The sequence below is a fragment of the Notothenia rossii genome (assembly GCF_949606895.1).
Source record: "Notothenia rossii genome assembly, chromosome: 7".
Classification (NCBI taxonomy): domain Eukaryota; kingdom Metazoa; phylum Chordata; class Actinopteri; order Perciformes; family Nototheniidae; genus Notothenia; species Notothenia rossii.
This window is the reverse complement of record NC_136905.1, coordinates 11439447-11466757: the sequence shown is the minus strand read 5'-3', so window position 1 is coordinate 11466757 and position 27311 is coordinate 11439447. Positions and strand designations below refer to the sequence as shown.

General features: G+C 41.0%; 1 protein-coding gene across 2 annotated transcripts; it reads left to right on the top strand.

Moving 5' to 3' along the window:
- The first annotated feature begins 751 nt into the window (after nucleotides 1-751).
- fhl3a (four and a half LIM domains 3a) lies at nucleotides 752-26379 on the top strand. Of its 2 annotated transcripts, none has more exons than XM_079693388.1 (6): nucleotides 752-953; nucleotides 20672-20844; nucleotides 22031-22205; nucleotides 24202-24371; nucleotides 24502-24688; nucleotides 25081-26379. In XM_079693388.1, exons 2-6 carry the CDS (start codon nucleotides 20689-20691, stop codon nucleotides 25236-25238), a joined length of 846 nt encoding a protein of 281 aa, XP_079549514.1. In that variant the 5' UTR covers nucleotides 752-953; nucleotides 20672-20688; the 3' UTR covers nucleotides 25239-26379. The 2 variants fall into 2 exon arrangements, with proteins under 2 accessions (XP_079549514.1, XP_079549515.1); XM_079693389.1 differs by lacking the exon at nucleotides 752-953 and adding an exon at nucleotides 8942-9264.
- The last annotated feature ends 932 nt before the right edge of the window (nucleotides 26380-27311 follow it).

Sequence of the window (27311 nt, the reverse complement as noted above, 5' to 3'; positions counted from 1 at the left end):
ATGGAAGTATTTGCTGAGACTGCAAGTAATTATTGCTCAAACATTTAGATGTATTTAATGTTTCCTACACAAACTATTACTTATTTTAAATCCAATCCCTGAAGATGTGTTTAAACATGGCACAATGAACGGTCACTCGATAGTGAAGATAACAATAATAATAATAATAGATTTATTTTGTTAGCGCTTTTACAGGTGCTCAAAGACGCTTTACAGATATAGTGAAAAGAAAAGAAAGGAACAACAAATAAATATATAGTTAAAGTCAAAGATGTGATTAATAACTCACTGTCACTGATTCACAGGTTGAATTAAAGGATGTATCATTTACCAACAAAATAAAAACATGAATGAGCGCAAAGCATCAAGATGTCATTTTATTTTGAAATGCAGTTTGTAAGTTGCAATGTATCTATTAAGAAATTTATTTATGTCACTAAAACCTTTTTGTTTTTGTAGATGTTTGATTTTTACTTGTTGGCTGATTGTTAGAAACCTAAAAGTACCAAATGGTGTGCTCTCCATTATTCCGGAATCTGATTAATAAACAGGCTCGACCTTCCTACTCATAAGATACTTAACCAATAAAACCGAATTATATTAGAATAGCCCGCAAATAAACGGCACCACAGCTCCCATCACAGCCTCCACTGACTTTTCTGGGTTCGTCTGAAGTCGTAGGACAGAGGATGGGAGGGGTTTTGGGGGGGCGGGGTTTTGTGACTCACCAGCAACTTCCTCAGTAGTAGGACAAATGTAACCGGCTAGCTGCATCACTCTTCGCCGCAGAGATTTGACTGCTGTCAGAAGCAACGCAAAAAGTTTTACAGCTGACGAGAGTCACCGGAGCTGCGACCTGCACACTGATCTTATCTGACCTGAGCGAGGGAGGCGGGTTAACGGAACCTCGGGGAAGTTACAGAAGATACCTCCAGACTTCAGACATACTCCTGGTAAGACTTTGTATCTAGTTTCTTTTTTCTTCTTTTTTTTCGTGTTAACGTTTATGTTGCCCACCTCTTCAGTGGGGTTTCAGTAAAGGATACATTTCACCTAAAATATTCGGAAACTACTTAGAAAAAGTGTATTAGGTGATGGGGAAATAAACTAGTGTATCCCCAATTGTCATTGAAAGCATCATTATGATTGTGGATGAGGCTTATCAATGAAAATCAATGACATACACTCTAGTGTTAATTGAAGCGTTATGATAGCAATATCATATTTAATGACCATTAACAATAATTTATGAAGTTCTCCTGAATCTATATGTTCTTTATTATTAGTAGTAGTGGTAGTATGGTTAATTGCAGTCATTTTGATTACAATACACATTTGATTTAATATCATAAGATATATGAGATACATATAATACATATTTACTTTATAATTTGAGATTTAACTGTTTTGCTCTTTGGTAAAAAATCTGTGAGTATGAAGATTAGATTAGGAAATTAGGACAAGCCTCACACCTTAGTCAAACACGTCACCTGGGGAGAAGTAAATCCCGGACATAAGTGGAACCACTTCCTGTACAAAGTGAGAGGACCTTGAAATCTGAAGTCTGCCTGCTTGTCTGCTTCCCTTGTTTATGACGTTATTTCTATCTTCCCTATCACTTTAATCACAAAATCACACCTGCTCCCATATTCCTCAGTAATGCAAAAACACACACACAAATAAGGTAAAAACAACAAACAGCCTCCAGTCAGTGGAGAAAGAGACTGCATTGGACCGTGTGACCCATTGAACGGTGTGTAGGACGGAGGAACAACTGTTGTGTTACAGAAGCTCCCAGCTGGGCAGTGTGTGAAGGCCTCAGAGAGCAAAGTCCTGCAGGCTAAACTGGTCAATTCTTCGGTTGCAGGAAGTGGGATATGGAATTGTGCATATTGGAAGGGTGTGTCTGTGCTGCAGCCTCTAGTTTTGTTTTTGGCGTACATGATCACATCACAGCGTATAGTAGCTGTGTCATCTTCATGACAAATGTGTGGTGATCCACCTGTTGCGTCATCTCGGCGCAATGGGCACAGTGGGAAGGTAAAGGGTTGGGGCTTGTCAAAAGAGAGAACATTTGATCAAGATCTTACATGTTTTACAAGAGGATCACCCTTTAGTCTTCATAATCTTAGGGAGGGTAACATAATAGGCTGTATGATTTCACTACAACACTGTACAACCCTTTTTGCTGCTGCTTGTTGACAAGTGCATAAAGGCTTAGATGAGGGGAATAGCAGAGTCGGGTGATAGTTTTTATCAATATAAGCAATTAATTAGACATTCCATCAAGTCATTTGATCCATTGTTAATATAAAAATATTGATTAGTGCTTTAATTGATCTGATACACACAGAGATTCATGCAGGTTTGGTTTTGGATGAGGTAACATATCTGATATTAAACTACCTGGTTCCTTAAGCTGTATGCTATAACACTTGCTAAAAATAACATTTTGAATAATGCATATCTCCTCTCTATCTGTTACTACAGAAATTACATTTTGGAGGAATTTGGTCTCTCATACTATTCTTTCACAAACTGTTTGTCAAAGTAACAAGCACAAATAATTAATTTGCTGCCAAAAGCCAGTCAATCTATCCCATTTAGCATCCGGGAAGTTTGCCTCGACAGAGCCCACGGCTGTATAATGTGTTTGTTTGCTTTCTTCCTCTTCCTCTCTCCCTCTCTGCTTCATTGACCATGGTCACATTCTTCGGAGGTCTCAGTGTTTTCCAAAGGTTAGCCCCACGTGGTGTTTGGACCCCGGCCAGCTCTGAACTGCAGTGGGACTGCAGCTAAATGACTTGGACTGGCTGTGGCTGGTTTTATGCGTTGGCATCGTTTGAAACCAGGCCAACGATAATGATGGAGATCGGCGGTCAAGTAGTTGCAGGTGGTTAGGGAGCAGAATTTAGATTTTTGTTGCAGCAGTTTTCTGTTGATGTTCTGCAGCTCTCTGCCCCTCCATGGTGTTTCGAAGGACACACTTTGTGTTGTTTTCGTGACTTTTTGTCAAATTCTGCGTAAGGCTACGTTAAAATAGGAGGTTTACATGATGAGAACCAAACGGCTGGTCATATCTGATTAATTTGACTTGTGCTTGTTTCAAATACATTTGCTCGAGGCATGTTTTTGACAACCTGAATGATTACACATTGTTAGAGTGCATAGTTTGTTTTCATCATCGTCTTATTCATGTGGTTATAACCAAAATCAAACAATGCAACCAAATCCAGCTTTTAGCTATTCAGCCTAATTAAAAAAAACATCTGTGCTGCATGTGAGACCAAAAAAGGGAAATTAGAAGATGATTTTGGCTGAATCTTTTTTTTTTAATTTAAAAGTTCACTTGAGTTTGTTGTACAGTATCCCTCTGTGTTTTCCCCTTGGTAGTCAGTGCCCTCTTCAATACTTCAATAGGCTGTGGGGGCACGTGGCTCGCAGCAGGAGTGTGTCTGAATTCCCTGAGAGGGAGGAAGTGACCTCAGGTTTCCTGTGTGGGGTTTGCCAGGTGCTGGGGTGTTATTGTGAGGGGCGCAGGACTTCCTCCATGGATGCTTTGTTGGTAAACGTCTGAAACTTGATCCTTTCAGCCAGGGCCCCCGTGGGAGGTAATATGCCCCCATCACAATCCAGTCATCCTTCCCCGTTCTCTTCTTCATCACTGTCTGTACACTCTGTGGCACAGCTTTCACTCCATGTTCCTGTGTATATAGAGAGAACATAAACTTCGTATAGGCAGCTGAGTGTAAAAGGCTACTGACTCGGTGCTAATGGGGTAATTACATTCCTTTAGGGATACAACTACAGGTCCATAACTAGCACTTACCTGCTACTCTCAAAGGATGTCCTGTTTTCAAAGGAAATTCCAAATTGTCAGCACAGAAATGCAGATGCCCCTCTAAATACACACTACGTAGTTTAATACAAGCTAATTACGAGAAGAATGGAGTTATGCTTAAACTGGCTTTACCTTTCCCTTGGTTTTCTTCATTTTGCGACCATTATATGACACATGAATCTGTCTACATTATCAGAGTTTGAAACAGATGTTGTTTGGGTGCAGGAGTCCTGTCGATTCACTGCTGCATCATCACATTAGTTTATGTTATGACATTTTACTGAGAAAAGGTGTGAGTCAGGCGTGACGGTTTCCTTACACCCTTGCCTAGAGCAGGAGGGTAGGCACACAGTATCACTGGACTTGATGAAAGGAATGTTTTGCTATGATGCAAAACACGCTGTGGTTACCAACTCTTCCATCATGGGCCTAACATGCCTCTATTTGTTCTTTGGAACTGAATCCTGGACAAACCTGTCCTTATCTTCGGGAAACTCCCTCATGTGTGCTTTTGGTTGGAAGATTAATTGCCAAAATGTGTGGAAATCTATCTCGGAGTGTCTAACGTTACAGCTTTCCAAATACATTGCCATAAAATAATATCCCATGGAAAAAAAAACATTGCTACATAGAGACTAAATGTCGCAAATGTCCATTAATAAGCATGGACTCCATGACAGCTGGAGGTATTTTGTCAGCAAACTGGCCTCCTGCACAAGTCTGCGGACAAATTGAAGTGGTTTTTATACAACTGGTAATGTTATGTGCATTACGAATTGAATTCATATAACTAATGGCTATGTTGAGCTGTGGCTAATGGCTAAATCATAGGATAAGCTATGGTTAATGGAGGCACTTGAGCCGAAGAGTGTGGGCTGAGGAGAGTTTCTCCAGTACGCAAGGTAATAAGATGTTATTTCACCCCAATACATCATTTCAAAGAGAAATGACAAAGTAAAGAACCAAGGCTTATGTTTTTTACTAGAACTCCACATGTTTATATCTGGGAAATAGAAGGACCTTGTTACCTACATCATAATTGTAGGTCAATCGACCAGAAGGAAACACTGGTCCATTGACCTACAATTATGATGTTTGCTTTATTTACTAATTTTAGACATTTTATACCAAATTGTTGACCTGCTGCTGACACTCCTAACCCAATGTGATATCTTTGGATTTAAACTTTTAATCAAAAATAAACTATAGTATGAGTATGTCTTGGATAACAGCAATCATCTGCCTGCATATATGTGATATGTGATATGTACAGAGTTGTTTTATTTCTATGGGAGCAGCAATGTCGTCTTCCTTCCCATTGGATGTTCTCGTACACTGGCTTAATTGGCCAATCATTTCAGACCATGTGGCATGCAGCCTTTAACCAGGGAGTGATACACAGCAGGCCTTAAACAAGGCAACAATGCCTAAGGCTCAAAATGTCACCTTTCAAAACACCGTAAACTCCTGAGAGACTTGGCCGTTAACGGTGTATTTCTCCACAACAACATGCTTGCAGGACTCTGTTCTCATAACAGATGTCTTAGAGAGGTAATTAAGCCTTGGCACTGTGTACATGCTTTGTTAGTTCCACCATGCCACTACTGTATCCCCACGTTCACCCCCTGCTGCTGTGCAAGTTGTGTCTTTATATGGCTAGTAACTTCAGTTTGCCACGATGCCAACTGCATTAGTGTTGATTGCTTCCCAGACACTTAATAGGGCTGGTTCCCACTTCCCACATCTGCAAAGAATGATCCCAGACTGTGACATCATGGCAGAGGAAATGTAGTCATGAGAGTGTGGGTGTATGGCGGTGTTGCTGTTTGGCATTAGCACATTTTTATTCATATGTGCTAATGTTCTCTGTTGTTGCACAACCGTCTTCCAGGAATGAACCAGAAGGACATGCATGCACTGCAGTTACTTCTTCTGATTAGATGTGTATTATCTTGTCTCTGATAAATACAAGACTGTTTATTTGGGGTGCAGCTGTGAGCGAGAGCATTCCCCTCGCTGAAAGTAAACAGTGTTAACATGTCTCTCTGCATGATGAAACTAGTGAGCGATAAAGAATGTGACTCCTTATCCAAAAAGTCTTACACCACCATCCCTCTCTCATCGTCGCTCTTTCCACTATGTCTTTTGCTCAATATTATTTACACACACACACACACACACACACACACACACACACACACACACACACACACACACACACACACACACACACACACACACACACACACACACACACACACACACACACACACACACACACACACACACACACACACACACACACACACACACACACACACACACTCTCTCTCATCCCACCCTCTCATTTTCATCTCTATGGCTCTGCTGGAGAAACAATAGTCTCTACAGCGGAGACAGGCTTAGACGTGTCGGACGTGCTGCGTACACTGTGGTGTAAATTTATGTCAGTCACTAGTCTGAACATTCAACTGTATACAGCATTGCACCTTTTTCAAAAATACACAGAGAAGAGTGCACTTGGCACTGCTCTGGTACACTTTGGCACAAATATTTAAAGCTGTCAAAGTTGCGTTGAATAACAGTAGGAAGCGGGAAGGCTGTTTCTTGGCCTCCTTTACCTCCCTCTGTTCCCTCACCTTCATGGGACACTGCATGGCCCTCCTACGGTGCATTGGAGGAGCCATAAATGGCAGAAAGTGTCCTTAGTGTGGCTATAAAAGGATGTCAGCTCCTCGATTAGAAGATGAGGGTAATTTACGAGAAAGACGAGTAACGGAGAACTGAGGAGGGATTCTTGGCTCCTTCAGGTGAAGTTTAAGAGAGACAGACTAAATGAGGACGGGATGGCGAGAGGAGTAGTGCTACTTATTACTGCCTGTGGCCGCATGTGTCAACGGGCTGTCAAAGAAAGGCTTAATTGAAGACAAATGCAAGTTCCTACTGTGTAAAGTTTACTTTGTATGTATCACCCCTCCATCTTGGGAAATAAGTGAGTTTTATAATGCACAAACTATTTCCCTTTTTAATAGAACAAAATTACACAAAAGAAGGAACATGTCGAGACTCCCCCAAAGCATCCCGCGTCAGCTCTCATTCACCTTGTGTAATCAAAGTTGTTGAAATTGGTGCAGTGAGAACATAAAAGCAAAGCACTGCTTTGTTTGACAATGTATTTACAACCAGCAGATCATATTGAAATCAGGATGTTTGTAGTAATTAGACATAACTCAGTCCAGAGGGAGATCAGAGCATTCAACACAATTACCAAATGATTCACAGACCTCCAGAACCATAGAATACTGTTGTTTTTGTTGTTGGTTTGCCTTAACTGTTATTTAGTGTAACAATCTTATGTTGGAAGACCGTAGAAAAGTGATAGAAAAAAACCTTTGGGGCTTGTAGACGGATCAATTCCTTTTTTTATAATGCTCCAAAGTTCCTCACATGCAGTAATGAACAACAAGGCAATTATCAAGAGGACCGGTTTAAGCTTCCATCCTCTGCATTTTCCTACTATGTATAGGTATCTGAGATATTGAAAGGAAAATAATTATTATCCAAATACAGTATTCCTCTAAAATTGCAGATTGAAACTTCTATGCTAAGGAATTAACCACAGCTGTTAGTTTGGGCAAATTCAGAGACCAATAAAGATTTTGGAAATACATACTTAAAAGTCCTGTGATGTTACAATTTTCTGGTTGAGCTGTCAGCACAGTTTACAGATATTACAAAAAAACATATGCATAATCATAAATATGCTTTATTACATACAGAAAAAGATTCCAGACCATAGTCTCCTGTCTCTTTTCCACAGCTGGAAAAACATAGTGAGGTACAGTCAAGCGCACTCGCTGCAGTCCATGTGTTTCAGCAATACATTTACAGATGGTACAGTGAAGTAGAAGAACAGCGACTTGGTGTACTTTCTAACAATTTCATTTTATGGAAAGAAACTAAAGCTATCTCGATCTTATTGTCATCAGCGGTAACTTCAACTATAAAACATTTTTAAGGCTTTCATCGTGCCAATCAAAACCTTTTATATTCTGGAACATCTCTAACGGAGAAACAGATACTGCACTTTATGAGTCTTCAGTCAGGTGTAGATTAAGTTAACGATAGCGTGTTGTATGACGTCGGAGAAATTATGTGACAGACCCCATTAGGGCTGCACGATATTGGAAAAAACTGACATTGCGTTTTTTTCCCCCTGCGATATGAAAAAATACAGGAATTGAAGTAAAGACCGTTTTTATTTCTGCAAACCATCCTTTCTTGAACTTTAATGCTCTACAATTGTATATAAAACCGGATGAAGGATTTTAGTCACGGACGTCTGGATCTTAAGTTATCAGAGCAACCGGCTGAGCTAGCTCAGTTAGCAGCGCCGAACTGCCCTGGAGAAACACATGAAACTACTTTATTCAGTCTTTTTACCTTTAATCACGGGGTCCGTTTGCTTTGGAGATTTGATTGTGATCGGTGGTTTGCTGTGCATGTAGAGCCTGCATGTCACTCACTCAAGTAGGCTACCCCTGACGAGAGCCGCGCAAGTTTTCCTTTTGTAGCAAGCATCAAAATAATTGTAACATGACGTGTTTGAGTTAATTTGCCTGCTTAATATCATAAGTCCTAAAAAAAAAAAAGATTGTACGTCCACGCGACGTCACGACACGATATATATCGTTCAGCCCTTGACCCCATTACAACTGGCAGCTTGAAGTAGTCTATATCCAGGGCATTCAGCCAAACCACCCACGCAATGATGCTTGACTGCATTAGCAGCAGAAAAAACTAATGTAACATTTATCTGCCATCGATCTACATAAACGTGCTATAAATGCACAAAAACTGTTACATGCTGACACAAAAAGCTCACTGGCTGCTCAGGCATTGAAATACAATCAAGAAATACAGATTTAAATATGCAAGGTCATATTTTTCATTTCATACAGTAAGGGGGAAATTATGTTTGTTACATTTTAAAGCCATTCATTGACATTTATTAAAAACCAGCTCAATTAAGAGCTAGGATGCAAGAAACTCATCAACACGAGGTGTTAAAAGGGGCATGGTTTTTGTCCCACCTCACTGGATGAATGCTTCACAAAACTTCATATTCAGTTTACTCTGATCATCGCTATAGAGTCTGGTAAACATCACCGATTTGTTTTCTTCTTTACTTTTCCTAAGGTCCAGCATACGTTTGCAATTCTGTCAGTACTTTAATGGGGCCTAAACATCCAGCTTCAAAAAGAACCACATCCAATGTTGGCAATGGAAATTAGATCAATGGGTAAAATGGGGGCCAGACGGTGAGCGAAGAACAGCACAGGGCCAATGACACAGGCAGCATGACTTCACTGTGGAAGTATTCAACCCCCCTTAAAACATCCCTCATCCCTTCCTCAACACTGGTGAGTGGAAACTGTTCAAGGTTTAATGATTGCTGAAGAAAAAAGGGTCCCATCGTACTAAAAGTCATGCATTATGATGGTCATTGGCCACCACGTCATGCTTATGGAGATCTTCCAGGGGTTTATTACAGTGCCTGTGCACAGCGTTGTGTCTCAGTCAGTGAAGCTTTTAACCTTCATCTCCCAGTGCCACCGGATTCTGCTTGTCCAATAATCAAGGCAGAGCCATATATCCTGTTTTACACCAGGCGTGACATACATTTACACTTCACTTGATGAAAAGGCCGTGGAGCTGTTACGGGAGCTACGTGCCTACATCAAGCTTCTCACTTGTTTGTGTCTGTTTTGTGTTCAGTAATGTCCCCGCGTCCCTTGAAGCCAAGAATACTCCTCCATAGGGAAGAGAAGCGGGATAAAAGCAGAATGAGCTCAGACAAGAATCGGGCGAGAGTACTGGTTAATAGATTGAAAGAGATAGACTGGTCTGCTTGCGAAGCAACATAATTCAACCACGCTATCAGTGTTTACCAAAGCACCTGTTTTCACGTCAGCTCTCTATTAAACAACTGCAGCTAGGACTTTGCATTTTATCACTGATAATGAATTAGGTGGGGAAGATGAATGGTGTTTTGCATGGCTGCATGATAAAGAGATCCCAGTGTGTGACACTGGGAGATAAGGACCTGACGGATTGCAGCTCTGGCAAAGTCGAGAAACTAGGTATAGGATTTGTGAACTTGCAGCTCTTCTCGAGACTTAAATGAACCTCAGAGAAATTCACATCCCTTGTTGAAGGGAGTATTGCTTTTTGGTACCAATGCTAATTGGATTTTAGGTAAATGCATTTTTACATCTACAACTATCACTCTATTGTTCCTGTTTCCTTCTGCTTTGATTCATTTCTACATGATTTGCTCACCCTCGGGTTACAACACGATCAAACTCAGCTGTTCTGGTTGTGTGGATGGTTGCAAATCTCAAGAAATGGTAACACACAAAGGCTCAAGGTCTAGGTGAACCTGGACTTACCAGGTCGCAGAGAAAAAGAGTAGGTGGGTGATGGGCGGGGGGCGTGGAGGGTGGAGGCGGCCCTCGGATGCGTGGCAGCATGATTTATGGACACCTTTTGAAGTGAGCTCATTCCAGCCACACGGCTGCCTGCTGCATTAAAGAGCAGGGACCTTCTCCTGGCGGCACGGCGAGGGGGATCAATGACCCTTAGGTCATCAACCTCCACTGCACACTCCTCCACTGCTACTCACATATGCACCTCCTCATTATGTGGCAATTCATAAGTGTTTGTTTGGTCTCAACAAGCATAAATGAGCTGCCAAGGCATCCAATGAACTCCTGACTCTCTCCTCAGTAAACTATTTAGAGGTTAAAGCTAACAGGGAGGGTGACAAAGAGGAAAAAGAGGTGGTTCCTCTCTGGGATCATACAAATTGGGTCGAGGGATTTGTTCCTAGAGAGTCTAGCTAGTTTTCCTTTTCTTGCTGTAGTATGCAGAATGTTAAGGGAAAATGTGAAGTTTCTCAAAAAGAGTCTGAATGGAAACTGATGTTAAAGCTCTCTCTCCAACAAATGGTGACATCATTGTTTAAATAGGTAAAGCTTCCATCTTCTGGGGGATTGAGGACTAAGACTGTGCGCTTGGCAGGAGTCAGTCCCAGTGCTTCAGGCTGGTTTGAATTCATTGTCTATTGGATGTGTTTGGATTGTCATAATCAAGCTCTCCCCACTTTGTTTGAAACTCATTTCCTTACTACATCAAATTGTTTGATCTTATCAGCGCCATTTATGTGAGCAGAAAAGCTGGGGATTAGGAATATTAGAAGTAATTACACTCAAGGGGAAGTCCCCACAAAGGGACTTAAACAAACCGAGGGTGTGTGTATGCAGCTGCTCACTGTGTCTGCTCTTCCTGCACAAGTCACCCATTGTCCCCCAGTTTGGCTGCTGTGTTTATTTTTGTGTTTGATCCCTCTATCCAGCCTCAGCTTCATGTATTCACATGTGTGTGTGCATGCACACTTCTGTATGTTTTTCAATACTCATACACATGAGTGCAGGTGTGACTGTGTGTCAGTGACTTTGTCCTTCTGCAGGACTGTATGTGTGTTCAGACATAATACGCCTGCTTTTTCCACGGTGACCTTGTGTTTGCAGATGTGTGTGATCGCTTTTCTGAGAAGTCCCAGAGAAGTCTTTGTTTGGAGTAACGGGAAGAGGCACAGTGTGTTTGCATACTGATTTGACATCCTCATTGTCATCAACCCAGCACTGTTGAACGGGATGGTTGTAGGAAATGAATCTGCATGTAGTTCTCGCAGCACAAAGCAGACTAAAGGAGGAATGCATCGGGTTTTTATGACAGGAAAATGGGATGTTCAGAGGTCAACTCACATTATCTATTTTTAGATTTCTGGTTTTACGCTGTTGGATTTTCCAAGTCAAGTAATTCAAAATACATGTATAATAGGATACATTTAACCGTGTGCACTGGTGAAATAATAAAACTAATGTTTTTTTTTCTGGCACAACAAATGAACATTTGACATTGCCACAGCATCCCTAATAAAATGCTGGGTTGTACCCTCGGTCAGCGCTGCTCAGGATGAAAGGAGAGCTACGCGTCACTGCCAAGAGGTTTATGGACCAGGGGAATGAGGGCACTGTTTACACGTTGCCAGGGAGATGTATCTGGGAAAGGAAAAAATGGCTGTTTATACTGGAAATGACTTCTTCGATATTCACCCCAGTTTTCTTCACAGCTGGCAGTCCCACCTTGATTTTTTGAAGCACATGTAATGTTTTTTTTCCCTTCTTGATGCGTGCCCATCTTTTCCGATCTTCTCAGACAGGGAGAGAGGTGTGCTCTGATGCGGTTTTAGGATATAGGATTATTCTTACTTTCCTTTAATGTATAATACATTAGCTGCACACACACAATGATTGGAAACCTCCGCCTGCTTATGACCACATGCTGAATATTCATGTCTGGGGATGTTGGGATGCATGCTTTAAAAAAAAAAAGTAAACGTCTTGTCTGGGCATTAACCTCAGGGTCAGGTGCCATCACTGCAGCCACGAGCCCAGAGTCTGAATGAGTTATAAATAATTGCTAGCAGTTGTGGGTGTGTTCAGCACAGTTGTGTGTGGCATGCTCAGATTGCTGAGTGTGCGGCCTGTGAAACCTTATCCCAGCTCCTTGATGTCCTGCTAGTTGCGCTGACTAAGCAACATTTGGAGACCACCTGGGAATGACCAGTCTGTGGAAGCCATTTTGAGTCTTTTGGTTTACAGTTAGCCTTGGTTTTAAGTACCCGTGGGATACTAATCACCACAGAGCTAGTCCGTAAACAGCAGTGGTCAGGCAAGTTGAAGGAAAAACAATGATGATGATTCATTGATTTTCCTCAACTTTTTTGTTATCTATTTTAACCATATAATCTCCTTTTTTCCAGTTTCTTTATTTAAGTCTGTGAGATCTGCAGTAAATTCCTAGTTTTCCTAAAGTACAACTGATAAAAAAATATATATATATATTTACATCACACTCTACAACACTTATAGCATACAAGTCATAGCCATAACAAATAGGCATAAAAGAGGGACATGTGTCTGTGACAGATTTGCTATCTTATCTAAAACAGAAATGACAAGGTAAAAGCACTCCATACACATTGGTCATATTTCATGGTAAATAACCTTAGCAACAGCTCAAAGGCATGTGACTCAAATCCATTTTAGGACTTGTGTAAAGGAGGCCAAATTGTCCTCTACATTTCTTGGCTTTGGCAGTTTAGAATACGTTTGTTTTATTTATAGAAGAAGTCCAGAGGTCATTTTTCATTGTGGTGTCTTACGTGACATTTGCTGTGTATGCCTGGCCTTCAGCAAAGGCACAAAGACAGAGTGGATATTTCAATTTTATTACTAAAAATATTGCTTCCGAAAAGCTCTTTCTGTTCCCCCTGGAGGTTGGTCTTGTGAAAACAACATCCTCTCCAGGGGCTTGCAAACCAGTAACTGAATCATCCAGCTTGCAAGTCGAAGCTCCCTGACCTCACTATGTGAAATCATTCTACTCAGATATAAATGGAGACTGGACTGAGTTACACATGTTAATTGTTCAATTGAATACATTTATTTAAACAATGTGCAGGTCCTGCATCCTCTCCAAAACAAAGCAGGTGTCAGACCAGAGTCGGCTGCCCTTTTCAGTAATCAGCGACGGGCTTCAGATTTCAAAGGGATGTCCTATCCCTTGGATCACAGGGTAGAGGATGACAAGGATATCAAGATAATGAATAAGATATCCGTTTTTGGGCAGAAATTAGCCCTGGGAAACTTTGGAGTAAGGGGCTCTCTGGTATTAATGGGAATGTTTGTTCAAAGACAAATAATATGCTATGCGCACACAGAGGCCTTAGAACAACTCTACTCCACTTATCAGTTCTGAATCTAGCGACCACACCAAAGCACTGAGTGAGCCAGAAAATGCGACTTAGCCTGAAATCTTTCAGTTTTAAGTGTTCCTTTTATTATACAGCTGCTTATCGTGGAGACGGTGTAGTTCTGTTCAGCAAGCTTTAAGGCTGTTTGGCTTTTTTCTGCATTCCCTACCTTCCTATTCTCTCATCAAAAATATTTACCGCCTCAAAGTGTATCCAAAGATCAGCTAGCAGGCTGTCAATACAAGTTTTTCTTGCTCACTTTCAAGATTTGCTTCCTCTTTTCTCACTGCAGCTCCAGTTTTCCTGTCTGCCATCTTAACATTTACCGGCAAATACCAGCACAGAAAGAGAGAAAAAAAGCAACCTTTCTTGCATTCTCCAGGCAGTGACTCTCCAAAACCTTCACTGGCACACAGGAGTTGACTGCATACTTTCCCCAATGCAAACCAGATGTGAAGCACTAATGTATGGCAGCATTTTTGCTTCAAAGGAAGAAAAATGTAGGCCAAAACTGTAGTATTTTGGTCATCCAGTCACAGTGATATAAAAATAAAATCAGGTTCATTCCTAAGCTCCAAGCTTTCCCTGAGGGTTGGGGCAGTACTGTATGATTTAAAATAATTGCAATCTTATTGTTTGGTGTTGGTTAAACAATGGGGTTGAGAGCGGCTTGTGAAGGGGACAAATGAGCTGTGACAATTACATTTTCAGCTTCAGTCTTCAGAAAGCTTTGCTCTACATCTACTTGTAGTCCTCCTTGCTAACACGTCCTCAAATCTCAGTGTGCCAAGTAACAGTCAGATTATGACAAATGTATGTTTTAAGTATAACCAAACATACTTCAGTACAGACTTGTGCAGTGCTATTGTTTATCTTTTGAACACATTTAAATCACCAGATCAAATCCTTTTAATAATTGAGTCCAGAAGGTTTGACGTACAGTTATTTCAGGCCAGCTGCTATTCACTTGTAGCTTTCCTCTAATGCTGCAGAGTGTACAACACAACAGCATCAAGGCTAATATTAGGAGACATCAAGTCATATCCAAACACTTGCATGGTCATTATACGTTGCCAAGGAGGGACAAATTACAAAGGCCGCGGTAACATTTTCTGCTGCAGGTAGTCATTTTCCTCCTCCTGTTTATGATGTTGGCTTTCAATTGAGCCCTCTGTCACCTCCTACTCTTCACCAAGCGGTGTTTAAACGCTCAGGGACAATAACAGGTTAGCTTCCCAGTGTCTGGTCCTGCAGCCTGTTCTGTATCGTCAAGTCTGACCCTGGCTCCCACAGCGAAACAGTCTCAGGGGCTACCAACCCCGACCCTAAATCCAACCCCACACCTTACTCCCCCCTGCCCTGCAACAGCTCGTTCAGTGTGTTGTTAAAAAAGTACATTCAGTTGTTATCGGTAGTTTTATGGTTAGATGGTCATGTAGTAATGTCCTGAGAATATGGGTGGCCCAGGTTCTCCTCTTATACAAGACGGGGGATTACAAAATGACACACTCATAGTAGATCCACTTGTTTTTAACCAACTTCATCTGAACATTTGCTGACCCCATCGGTTAAATGGTGACCGCAGATTACTCAAAGCAGTAAATGTCATGATGATGATTGCAGTTTTGTTTTTTCTGGCTTGGAATCGGTGTAACAACTGCACTAAACAGCTTGATGCTGTACTAAACTGCCATTTATTAGGACTTTTTATTAGGCAAAATACTTTCTAAACATGTTTTTTGTGTATGTCAATTGCTAGCTTGTATGCTTGTTTGATTAAGCACATCTGTTTATGAATGGGGCTGCAACATTAGCTCTCCTTCATGAGCAATTTCCTCCGCTTCCTGTGATAAGATTCATTGCCTTGGCGTGTCCTTACGGTTACTGGACTTAATTTATCTGATGCAGCAAAAGCCAACAGGAACTGCACACCAAATGTTTTGACTAATATATAACACAGAACAATTGTATGTCCAACTCTTGAGCTGTTTTATTGTGATCTTGTTGGTGCTGACCAGTTGTTCATGCACGCAACACTTGTGGAGTTACTAGTCTCTTAGAATATTTGAATCTGGAAACTTAACCAAAGGACCAGACCTCGATGTTCAGTCTTTTAAGAGAAAACATGAAGGAATCCCTCTGACTTTGTGTCATAAACATTGTGGGCCATTACAAAAGTCTTTTACAATTCATTACTTGGCTTTTCGCTTCGGTCACCACATGGAAAAGTCTTCCACGGTCGTGAGGCACTGAAATAAATAAAATCAGACGACTTCTCCATCAGGCCCCTTTCAAGTGGCCACTGGACTGAGACACAAATGATTTTTTTTTCAAGTGTGTTTTTGACATTTAGCTTTATTTTTGATATGCTCAACCAGGCCCTCAAATGATATACTCAAGTGTCCAGTGCTGTACTTTTTTCCCCATCTCAACGCCAGCCAAGGAGCTTAACTGTGTCTGGAAGATTTCCAGACACAAGACATAAGGCCATGTGATGGTATGTGTTTACCCAAACGCAGCCATTTTTACTTTTCCTCTAAATTGATTTAAGGCATGTCATCGGTTTAAGCTCCAGCATTCATTAGTTACTGAAAGTCAACATTTTTATTTTTATTTCTCTGTCTTTTGTTGTCCCACTCTTACTTCATCACTCTCTTTGGAGTTTGAATACAAGGACACAGAGTAATGTGTGAGCCACACTCTTCCCCTCTTGTATGAGATCTTTGCTGCCAAACGATCAAACCATTAAAGGTGACTGAGTGGCTTTTGTTGCCGCTACTTTCCTAAAGTAAATCAGACCTTACTGTGCACATAAAATCTATCTACTTGGACATAAAAGTCCACCTATCACAATAAACGAAGACCTAACAAATAGAGCAGATGCCCTGGGATTGAAATGGTTTCTTCTTAGCATGATTGCTACAACCTTTGTACTGTCTCCCACTTGGCAATTAACCAAACTGTTTGAAATGATGTGCCAAGACATCATTTGGCCGACTGAGGCTATTTCCACCCCGGTCATGCTGTCTTATCAGGGTGAATACAGTTACACCACTTCCGCTCTGTGACTTCATCTTATCTTGAAGATATGGCATTCCCACAATGCTCCTGCAATTTCACAGCCACACAATGTGTTGTTTGTTTTTGTAGACTTTCTTTTTCTTTTGTTTAACTTTCTTTACTGTAAATAGACGTTTGCCGAATGCAATATTACAATATAAAAATAATACTTCAATATTGTATTACACAAACTGATCGACAGTAGGTGACTACAAACTATGAATCTCTAACCAGACATTTAGAGATAATACATCTTCATTCTGTCTGTTTTTCATGCATTTTAATGACTTTCCAAACCTACTGAACATTACTTACACACACAGTCTTCTTATCCTATAGTGTATGGTAGAACTTAATGACAGCAAAAGTAATTGGGGACAGTGGCTGTATAGTTATGCTTGTACAGTACATTGGTTTCTGCCCATTGTGTCCAAGATAATCTCTCCTCTGTTGATGTAGCATGATGTCAGGTTCTTTGTCCTTGGTTAAATATACATCTAACAAGCAGATTCTTCTTATGGATGTCAGAGAAAGAGGGGGGGGGGGAACTGGCAGGCTTGTTCCCAGCAGGTTGTGCGAGCTGCTCATTTGGTATCAACCAGAGCGTAAGCAAAGTTTGGGCTGGGGATTAACAGGCTGTGGGACCCGACTGGACAGAGTATCTACCAACCATGAATATGTTGCCCGGCAACAACATACGGGCCTGCTCGCTTGCATTGGTCTGTTCCTCTGTGGTGTCTCTCTATTGGCCATGCACTTCACCCGTAGAACGAAGCATTGACATTCCTCCGCTATCTAACAACTGTGTGAAAACAAATAAAAAGCCTAAATGTTTGCAGCCCTGGGAAGTTGTTAAGGTCATCACACCTCACAATGCTAAGTAAGGATAACTCAGGACAAGTCACATGATTGTAATGGATGAGGGGCACCACTCCTTATCCTGCTTATACTATGGCCACTTGCCAACCAAAGGTTATATGTCATAAGAAAACATGTGTTGTCATTTAGCACATACAACTCATTTTGATCTTGTTTTTACTTCCCAGAGTGTCAACATTCCTGTGAACAACACACTGAGGATTTTGGGGTCTTTATTAAGCCATGGTGTGGCTAACATTTTAACGTTTGACCCAAGAAAAGGAATAACAACCTTTAACTCATCCATCTGTTTTGGTAATACTTGCATTTGACAAATAGATGGATCATTATAGAGAATGGATTTCCTGGATATCGTTATTAAGCAGATAATAATGATAAACAATATATCTGGACCATTGTTCTATGTGGAAGCAAAGGAGCTTTACTCATGGAGCCCACATTTTCCCAGGAAGCTGAATTCACTCACAGCTCTGGTATTTGGGAACGTTATAAACCCAGAGTGGAGCTCTTAGTCATTGAGTTCTGGTCAGAAAGGAGATGGACCTCTGCTGGGAAGTGGCAAATACAGTAGCAGATACAAAGCCCTGTGAGAACTGAAGTTCATTATGACCCAGATCCAACTCCTCTCTTCTCTTCTCTTCTCCTCTCTTCATGTGGTCACGTCTTAGTTTATTGCCCCGGGGTCAGTGTACTGACGTCATGCCCCTCTCTGTGAGAGCCTGTGCCATCAGGAGTTCATTTCTGGCTCTGCATTGGCCACTCAAACAATGATACACAAAGCCAATATTGCTTAAAAGGACACGCTACAAGACCTGGAATGCAAAACAAACCCTTCTTCTGATTTTGAAACTAATTTATCATTCTTATGAATCTTTGCAATTGAGTATCAGGTCTCCATCTGTGCTTTAGTGAGTTATGTTACTTAATATCAACCGGATTGCTCACAAACTATTCATTCTTGCTCAAACCTACATCTCTTTGGAGACCATGAAAAACTTGTTGTGGAAGAGGCTAACCACGACTGATATAATACAATCAGGGACACCATGAGTGATTCATCTCAGGGAAAAGGTATTGGCTAGTTAGACATCTGCGTTTGAGATGTTTCATGACCTACTTTCAACAGTTTTTTATTATGAGGATATGTCGATGATGCATATGAATTCAGGGAGGGTTAATAAACAACGGGCTGATATGCTCTGGAAATTAAAGCTGACATCAGACGTCAAAGCACTGGCCCTCCCGGCTTTGTGAGTCATGCCTCGTCTCGTTTCCTTACCTGGCAAGGAAAGGGAGCAAATACCTACGTAGCACGGCAGATAACATTACGGTCATATTGCTCTTATTCAGCTCTTTACTTTGTTGATCTAATCTTGAGGTTGTGGTTATGCGGGCAGTTGGCAACGTCTGACTGATGGTTTGTCAAATGTAAAGAGATGTATGTATGAGTATGAGTTCAGCACCTTGCTGTACATTACACAGACCAACCACAGCTGCTTACTTTGATATTTCGCCATAACCTCCAGATGGATACTATAATACGAGACATCAGGTGATAAAGGTGTGTCTATTCAGTCATTAGATAGACAGATATGGCTGTCTAGTGATGCGAGCCAACAAACATGGCTGCAGGGCTGTCAAGCTTTTACACTTTTCATCTTGAGGTCTTCAAAGGTTGCTGAAAGTGTGTCTCCAGTTTGGAGAGTTGGTGTTGTGATGGCAAAAAGCCTGTCACCGGTTGAGATGTGAAAACTGTGAGCAGGTGAAGTCTGTTGGATCTTGACTTTCTCACCCCGGCTCATTAAGAGCTTTTGGTCTCGCAAAAGGCTGAGACAGAAGAAACGTGAGAGTCTGAGACTAATGTTGTCTTTGATGATGGATCCTCTGTGATTTGGCTTTTAGTCTTTGTTCCCTTTTCTGTGTCACCCTGTGTTTCAGTGCGTGACAGTTCTCACTTGCATAGCAGGACTTTTAATGCATGTGTGTAAGACAGGAAGCACAGGACGAGTTTTAAGTTTGATTATAATATCAGAGATGAGTATTATTATTATTACTAGGTGGTGTGAATTAACAACCATCAGCACACCATGCCAGAGGGCTGTATCACCTATCACTGGGATCTCCTCCAGCCATGCTGTAATGTTTTGGCAATCTACCTGATATTGTTGCCATAATGCTCTCTCAATATTATTCTGTCACTTTGTTGTGTGAACATTCATGATCAAGGGCCTTATTGCGCAGTGAAAACCATGTACTGAGACAGTATGCCTCCTGTGTCTGTATATGCATGTAACTGTAGTTGTATCCTTATGCTGACAGGAAGACACTTTTTAGGGATTCATGTTCAAACAGCTTCAAGTGTCTGTGCTTTTGACACACACAAACGCTCAGAAAAGCTTCATCGGGTTTCTGTATCTGTTGGTGGTCCACGCTCTCCTCGCAAATACACTCCTCATACATATTTACAGGTTTGTATGATGTGTGGTTCCTACACTGCTGTATTCCCAAGGAGTTCTCAGTTTGTATTAGCGCTTTAATATTTATGTCGCAGATTTTTAGGCGGTTGACAGCGACAGGAAATAATTTGGTAGTTACCCAGAGAAAGCCAAGTGACAGCTCCCTTTCTTGTCCCCTCCCTCTGCCACACTTTCATCACACAGTAATAAAAGTTAATAGGCATTTTGGGCCACCTCTCTTATCGCTCTCTCTCTCTCTCTCTCACTTATTTTCCTTGACACTCTTTCTTTTTCCACTTGCTCCCACTTGCACAGTGTGTTTTGTTTGAGCTCAGCTCCATCCATGGTACAAGCCTAGGGATTTACAGCGTAAATATTGGCACTGATTTGTAACCCCTGTGTCGGAAAAAGGTGGCTACAGTAAATCATTCCTAAAGACTTTTCTGCCCCTCCTCATGTTCCCCCTATCTCCTTGTCCTCATCTCTTATTGATTTGTTGGTGTTTGCTTTTGAAATTCTGTTGACTCAAGTATCTCCTTTCTTGTGTTTCAGGCTCACAGAAAATTACAATGACTGACTCTTTTGACTGTGACAGCTGCAAGGAGTCCTTGTACGGCAGGAAGTACATCCAGTCAGATGACAGACCCTACTGCATCCCCTGTTATGACAATTTGTTCTCAAACACATGTGATGAGTGCAAAGAGCTGATCGGCCATGACGCAAGGGTAAGGCATTTCATTTTCATGATCAGACATGCAATCATGTATCTGCTGCAGTGACAAGTAGAGAATACCCAACTTGAATAAAACAACATAATATTTATGTACCTGTGACAGTTACTGCCGAGGCCTAAGGCATTTTGTTTTCAGGTTTTCTATTCCTCTGTCTGGTTCTCATGACCAAATATTTCCTGTAGGTAATTTACTCAAAGTTGGCAAAATTGTCCACCTGGCCTCAAATATGAACTGAATAGAAATAGTCAAAGGTCAGTGTGACCTCACAAAATACTGTATGTTTGTTGGCGAAAATCTTTTCATGGAGCCAATCAATTTTCTAGCTTACATTTTTCAAGAAAGAAATGTGGGGCCTCTACCCAAAAGATTTGTGTAACGTCTTTCTTTTTTACATGCATTGGATTGAACTGCAGGTATGACTTCAGACTTTCCGCACTTTGAGCTACACGTTGCAGTTCAAACAAAGCATATTTCATTTGACATGGTCTTGGATAGCTAAAACAGAAGTTATGTCATGTTAATGACGCATCATTTGTGCTAAATTAGGCGTGTTCTATGTATTTTGTGTGGAGAGACACAGTAAAGACCAATTTAACTTGCAATTACACAGACAATTTCCACTAGGTCCACAGGCTAATTTAGTCTATGATTGTTCAAATGCAGCATGAGGGAACATCTCCCTTTCCTCCACAATCAAGTTCAAATTCAAACTTTGCTTAATGGAAAGAACTAACATGAAGTGGATCATTTAAGACTGACATTAGCTACTTAGAGTTCACAGGATGAGGGCATGTGTAATAGTTTGCTTAGCTAAGTAGTCCAATACGTTATGAACACCCCTATGGGCAGTGAGTGATTAATAAAGACAACATTTTCATAGCTCATTTCCTTTTCGACAATAAATGTAACATTGTGAGACTTTAATTTAATGCAGAAGATACTCACAAGTAGAGTATAGTCTGATAACGTACACAGAGTAACCACATGCTTGTTTAGGCCTTAAAGACCTTGCATGTGTCAGTTTTAACTTCTCATTGTTGAACCAGATATACTTGATGGTGTAAAGTTTTTCAGTCCTTTCTTTATTTGCCTACTTTAAATTATACAAATACATGATTATACACGTAAATGATGACTTCTGATTTGTTTTCTTGTCTCCCCTTTTCCCCCCTGCCAGGAGCTCTTCTATGAGGACCGGCACTATCACGAGCACTGCTTCCGCTGTTTCCGCTGCGATCACTCGTTGGCAGATGAGCCTTTCACCAGCCAGGAAGACGAGCTGCTCTGCAATGACTGCTACTGTAATGAGTTCTCCTCCAAGTGTGTAGCCTGCGACAAAGTCGTCATGCCAGGTAAACCTGCAAAACATCGTGCAATAAAATATAAGGCACTCTAAACGACTCGTTTTCCAAAACAGAGCGTTGATTAAAAGGAAATGAAATGAAAGAGGGAGTGACATGTGAAATACCTTGCACATAATGCATTTGACAGTGCCATATATAATGGTACTCCACTGGCCCACTAAACATTAGTTAGTTATTTTCCATGTAGTATACAAATTAAAATGTCAAGATGGATAGGCAAAGACTATGGAAAATGATGACATAACAGACACAGCAGGGACACATGAAAACAGATCAAGCATATGTAGAAATGTTTTTTTTTTCAAAAAGGGAGAAGAGAAGGCGAGGGTCCACGATTGAGCAGCTGCCAGTTCTGAATGTGACAGAGTAATTGCCAGTCTGCTTGACTTGTTGTCTGAAGCCAGATCCCTCAGGACTGGAGGGCTGCCAGCAGACTGATGATAACAGGAGATAAGAGAGTCAGTTATTCCAGCTTACACAGCCCTGACGAAGCAGTAAATGAGTTCAGGAAAATGTGATATTTCCCTTTGTTGCAACTGTAGGTAATCCCCCTTTTGTTTGGAGAAGTACATAAATACATTATTTTTGCATTATACAGGGATGAGAAGACCTTGAGAAGAATAACAGTTAGATAAAGTTTTCAGCTCAAAAACATTTCTCCTCACTTTTCCTAGTAAAGCATTTTACATTTCACTGTATCACCCACAATTCTGATGCACTTTGGTTTCAATTCGAAAAAGTGTGACCTCTCCTTAAACTAAAGACGAACAGCAGCTTTGTCATCATATAAAAGTATGAACACCCTCAAAAAACAGGCACACACACTTGTCTTTGTTTAAAGACTGCATGCTAGGCTGAAGTTGTTTATGTAGGCGACTCAAGGAAGGAAGAAACTTAATACAAACGCAGTGTAATTGGATTTCTCAACATGTTTGGTTAGAAGATTTCTCTGATAAAATTGCTGCAACTTTGATCCCGATGCATGACCAACATTTGGTCACAAAGGCTGTTGTATGTCTCGCAGACAATGGTCCTTTTCTTTTGCAACTCAGTTTATTCAGTTTGGAAACCCCTACGACAGACATGTCTCTGTCGAATAATCTTATTTGAGATAAACACTGACATTTGAAACAAACTATTTTTTCAAGAATAAATATACAAATGAAATTCTTGTAAGGAAAGTCAAACTGAAAACCTACAATATATTCCATAACAATACAGTAGGATCTGGGAAGGAATAAAGGCACTAAAAGGAAAGAGACAGTTGTGAGCATTTCGAAATTGGACTATATGCAAAGAGGATATGAATAAAATACGTTGTGCACCAATTCAATAAAGTATTATTTTTTCAAGATTCTTTAAAGTTGGAATGCTTATTCATGAGACCCCAACATTCAGCTTGTTAACTTTTATTCTTTTTGTCAGATACTTGCTAAGAAACGGCTAATATTATTGAGTCACTATAATTCATGTAAGCTTGTAACCAAGAATGTTTTTTCAGGAGATTTGGCAGTTTTTGACTCAAGAACTCAACAGCACATAGCCTAAAGCCGTGAAACGTTTAAAATGTCAGACCCACACAAACCACTGCGTCACCATAGAATAAACCCAACCAGTATAATAAAAAACTCAACAGCTAAAGGATAGAAGATGGATTGTTTGGGGACTTACAGTAGAGGGGAAAATGGCATTATCCCCTTTCTAAACGGACTGCCGCCAGTTTCCATCAGTAGGAAAGAAGTGTGGGGCTTGTGGTATTATGATGTAAAATGAAATCCATCTTAGTAAAACAAAATGATTTTTATATGCCTTTAAGCAATTGAAGTCAGTTCATAGTTAAATAAAATTACCATACTGTCAAATTCCCAAATGGCCATTACAACTCCATGAAGAACCGTAAAAGCTGCATACTCAAATAAGTTACAGTAAGTCAATCTTTCTCTTTCCTTCCCTGCCTCCTATCATCACTCTTTCTCTCTGCTAGGTACGAGGAAGTTGGAGTACGGCGGCTCTACATGGCACGAGGGCTGCTTCATCTGTAACAGCTGCAACCAGCCGATTGGCTCAAAGTCCTTCATCCCTGACAAGGATGAACACTACTGCGTGTCCTGCTACGAGGAGAAGTTCGCCCCGCGCTGCACACACTGTAAAAAGGTCAGCAGAAACAACCCGAAGGATAACATAAGTGGGATGTATCCTTGTTAAGCTGACACGTGCAAGGGAATACATTTTAGAAGTGATTTAAAATGATGCCCAATTGACCTTTGACCTCTCTTATTTCCAGGCCCTGGCTAAAGGCGGTGTGACCTATCGGGACGAGCCGTGGCATAAGGAGTGTTTTGTGTGCACCAGCTGCAAGACACAGCTGGCGGGTCAGCACTTCACCTCGAGAGACGAGAGCCCTTACTGCATCAAGTGCTTCGGCAGCCTGTACTCCAAGAAGTGTGAGGCCTGCAGCAAACCAATCACAGGCAAGACAACATCACTATTCCACACTATGATATTGATTTGTGCGTCCCCAGGTGCTTATTTTGATCGACTGACTGGGGGAGGGTTAAGCACTAGAAATACTTGTAGTACTTAGATTGGCTGCCACTTTCTGCATTTTACACTGTGTGTAACCTGGTTGAATTCTTTCAAAGTCTTCTGGATTTACGTAAATCGTAACGCACACAGCCAGTTAAAGAATGATACACACAGTTCTAGGAAGCGATAAATGTATGGAACATTTCTTATAGCCCTTCTTTTCTTGTCAAAAATAAAAAGCTTATTTTCCCAGTTAGATATGTTTTGAAGCATGCTTGAGTCCTCTGAAGCGCAACCAAAATGTTTTATCTCTGTGTCATTGCTCTTTTTGCCCCAGGGTTTGGAGGAGGGAAGTACATCTCATTTGAGGACCGCCAGTGGCACCAGCCCTGCTTCACCTGCTCCCAGTGCTCTGCTTCACTGGTGGGCGCCGGCTTCTTCCCCGATGGAGACAAGATCTTGTGCCGCGAATGCAACAGCAACAGCAACCTATAAACAGTCTTTTACTCCACCTTTCCCTTGACATACCTGTCACCCTTCGTCAAAGCATTTTAAGAACCCAGAGTTATTACCCAGGACGGTAACGCAGGCTAACAAATGCTGCCTCTCAGGTTGTTTTTATATAGAGATCAGTTCCTCGTGCTCACTGTCTGGGTCTGATTTCTGCAAAGTTTGAATGAACCCCTTAAAGGTTTCCTCTTTAACCAAAGAGTTAATGATTTTGTTAAACAAAGTTTATTGAGTGCCTTTAAAATAACATTACCAATATGTTATGTACTTTCCTACCAAAGAAAAGCAAAATGAGAGTCACTTTGCAAAAACAACCTTCATGTTTTTATATCAAAAGTTGCAACTTCAGGTAAAAAAGAGAGGATACAGAGAACTGATACAGTATGGTATGTAAACCCTACAGTCTGTTTTTCGAAGTATGGTGGAGGTACTGTTTTAATGCTCTTATAACGAAAGGTTAAGCATTTGAATTAAAAAATGTCAGAAAGTTAAAAAACAGGAAGAACATTTAAAAAACGTTGCTGATTGTGCTTACAGTGCGATAGCCAGTTTATGGTAGTTATGATCAATAAAGTCATTTGCACTTTTGATAAGATATTCTCTTGCTACCATGTTATGTGCACATAAAAAACACAACTTAAAAACATGGCACACAGACCACTTTTATGTCATCTGCTTTTGTTACAATTTGCAATACTACTTGCAAAAAGTTTCAATATACTTGTGCTTTTTTATTTGTTGTTATGAATCTTTTTATTTTAAATCAACATTGCTCAAAGAGCCAGCATGTACAGTATAACCCAAAAGAAGCTAAAATAAAACGTCTTGCAGGAGTATGCATGTGTGCCTTGATTCGCCTTAATAACGGTTGTGTTGCTTTTAACGCTGTTACTTTTTTGTTTTTCATTGTTATTTTTTCATATGTGAGAAGTCATTAAAAAATACATATTTCTTTATTTCAGCTTTGATGCTGGTGAGTCAGAGTTGGCCAAAGGACACTTAGGGTGGAACAAATGGCATTGAGGCGAAAACAGTATGGATTTACTGTATAACAAAAAGAATGATACATGCTACATGGTTACTTTTTTTTTGTGAAGTCTTATTAAATAAACTTACACTGACTGATCTTTGCTTGGCACTTTTTTTATTCTGTGTGAATGTGTGGTTAAAGGGAAATATCAATCTCTGGTTTACGAGGTCATCACTTTCTTTTGACTTGTGTTTACTGGAGGTGTGTGTGTGTGTGTGTGTGTGTGTGTGTGTGTGTGTGTGTGTGTGTGTGTGTGTGTGTGTGTGTGTGTGTGTGTGTGTGTGTGTGTGTGTGTGTGTGTGTGTGTGTGTGTGTGTGTGTGTGTGTGTGTGTGTGTGTGTGTGTGTGTGTGTGTGTGTGTGTGTGTGTGTGTGTGTGTGTGTGTGTGTGTGTGTGTGTGTGTGTGTGTGTGTGTGTGTGTGTGTGTCAGAAAGTGAGTGCACCGTGGGACGGGCATAACAGTTTGTTAGAGTGTTGGAGAGAGAAACCATGTGTGTGTAATAAAAGACGGTAAAAAGTGTTTGAGTGTGTGTCTGTAGGTTTAGGATATTGTGTGAGTGAGAGAGAGAAAGTCAGTGTTAAAAAGGGAGAGTGAGTGCACATTCGTGTAGAAGTGTGTGTGCCTGAATGTGTATATACACACACACACCGTTGTTTATGCTGAGTCGACTGTTTCATCGCCTTGATGAAGCACACACACACACACACAGACTCTCCTGTCGGCATTGGGTGAAATGTCCTCCTCCCTGCCTGCGTTTGAGATTTTTTCACCAAAAAAGGAAATGGAAAACTCGTAGCTGCTTGGGGGAGGGCGGGGGTGGACTCGTGGTGGAAGTGGGAGAGAAAAGAGTGTGGGAGAGAGATAGAGGGAGAGAGAGGGAGGATGTTCACATCTGGAGTTACTCCATTGCACTTTCACTGGGGGGGGGGGGGGGTTGGTCAGCTCCACACACGGCTCCCTTTGGATTTATTGGGAGGAGGGGGCGGGTGGAGAGGTGGCGTTTTAAAGCAGGAAGGGTCAGAGTAAG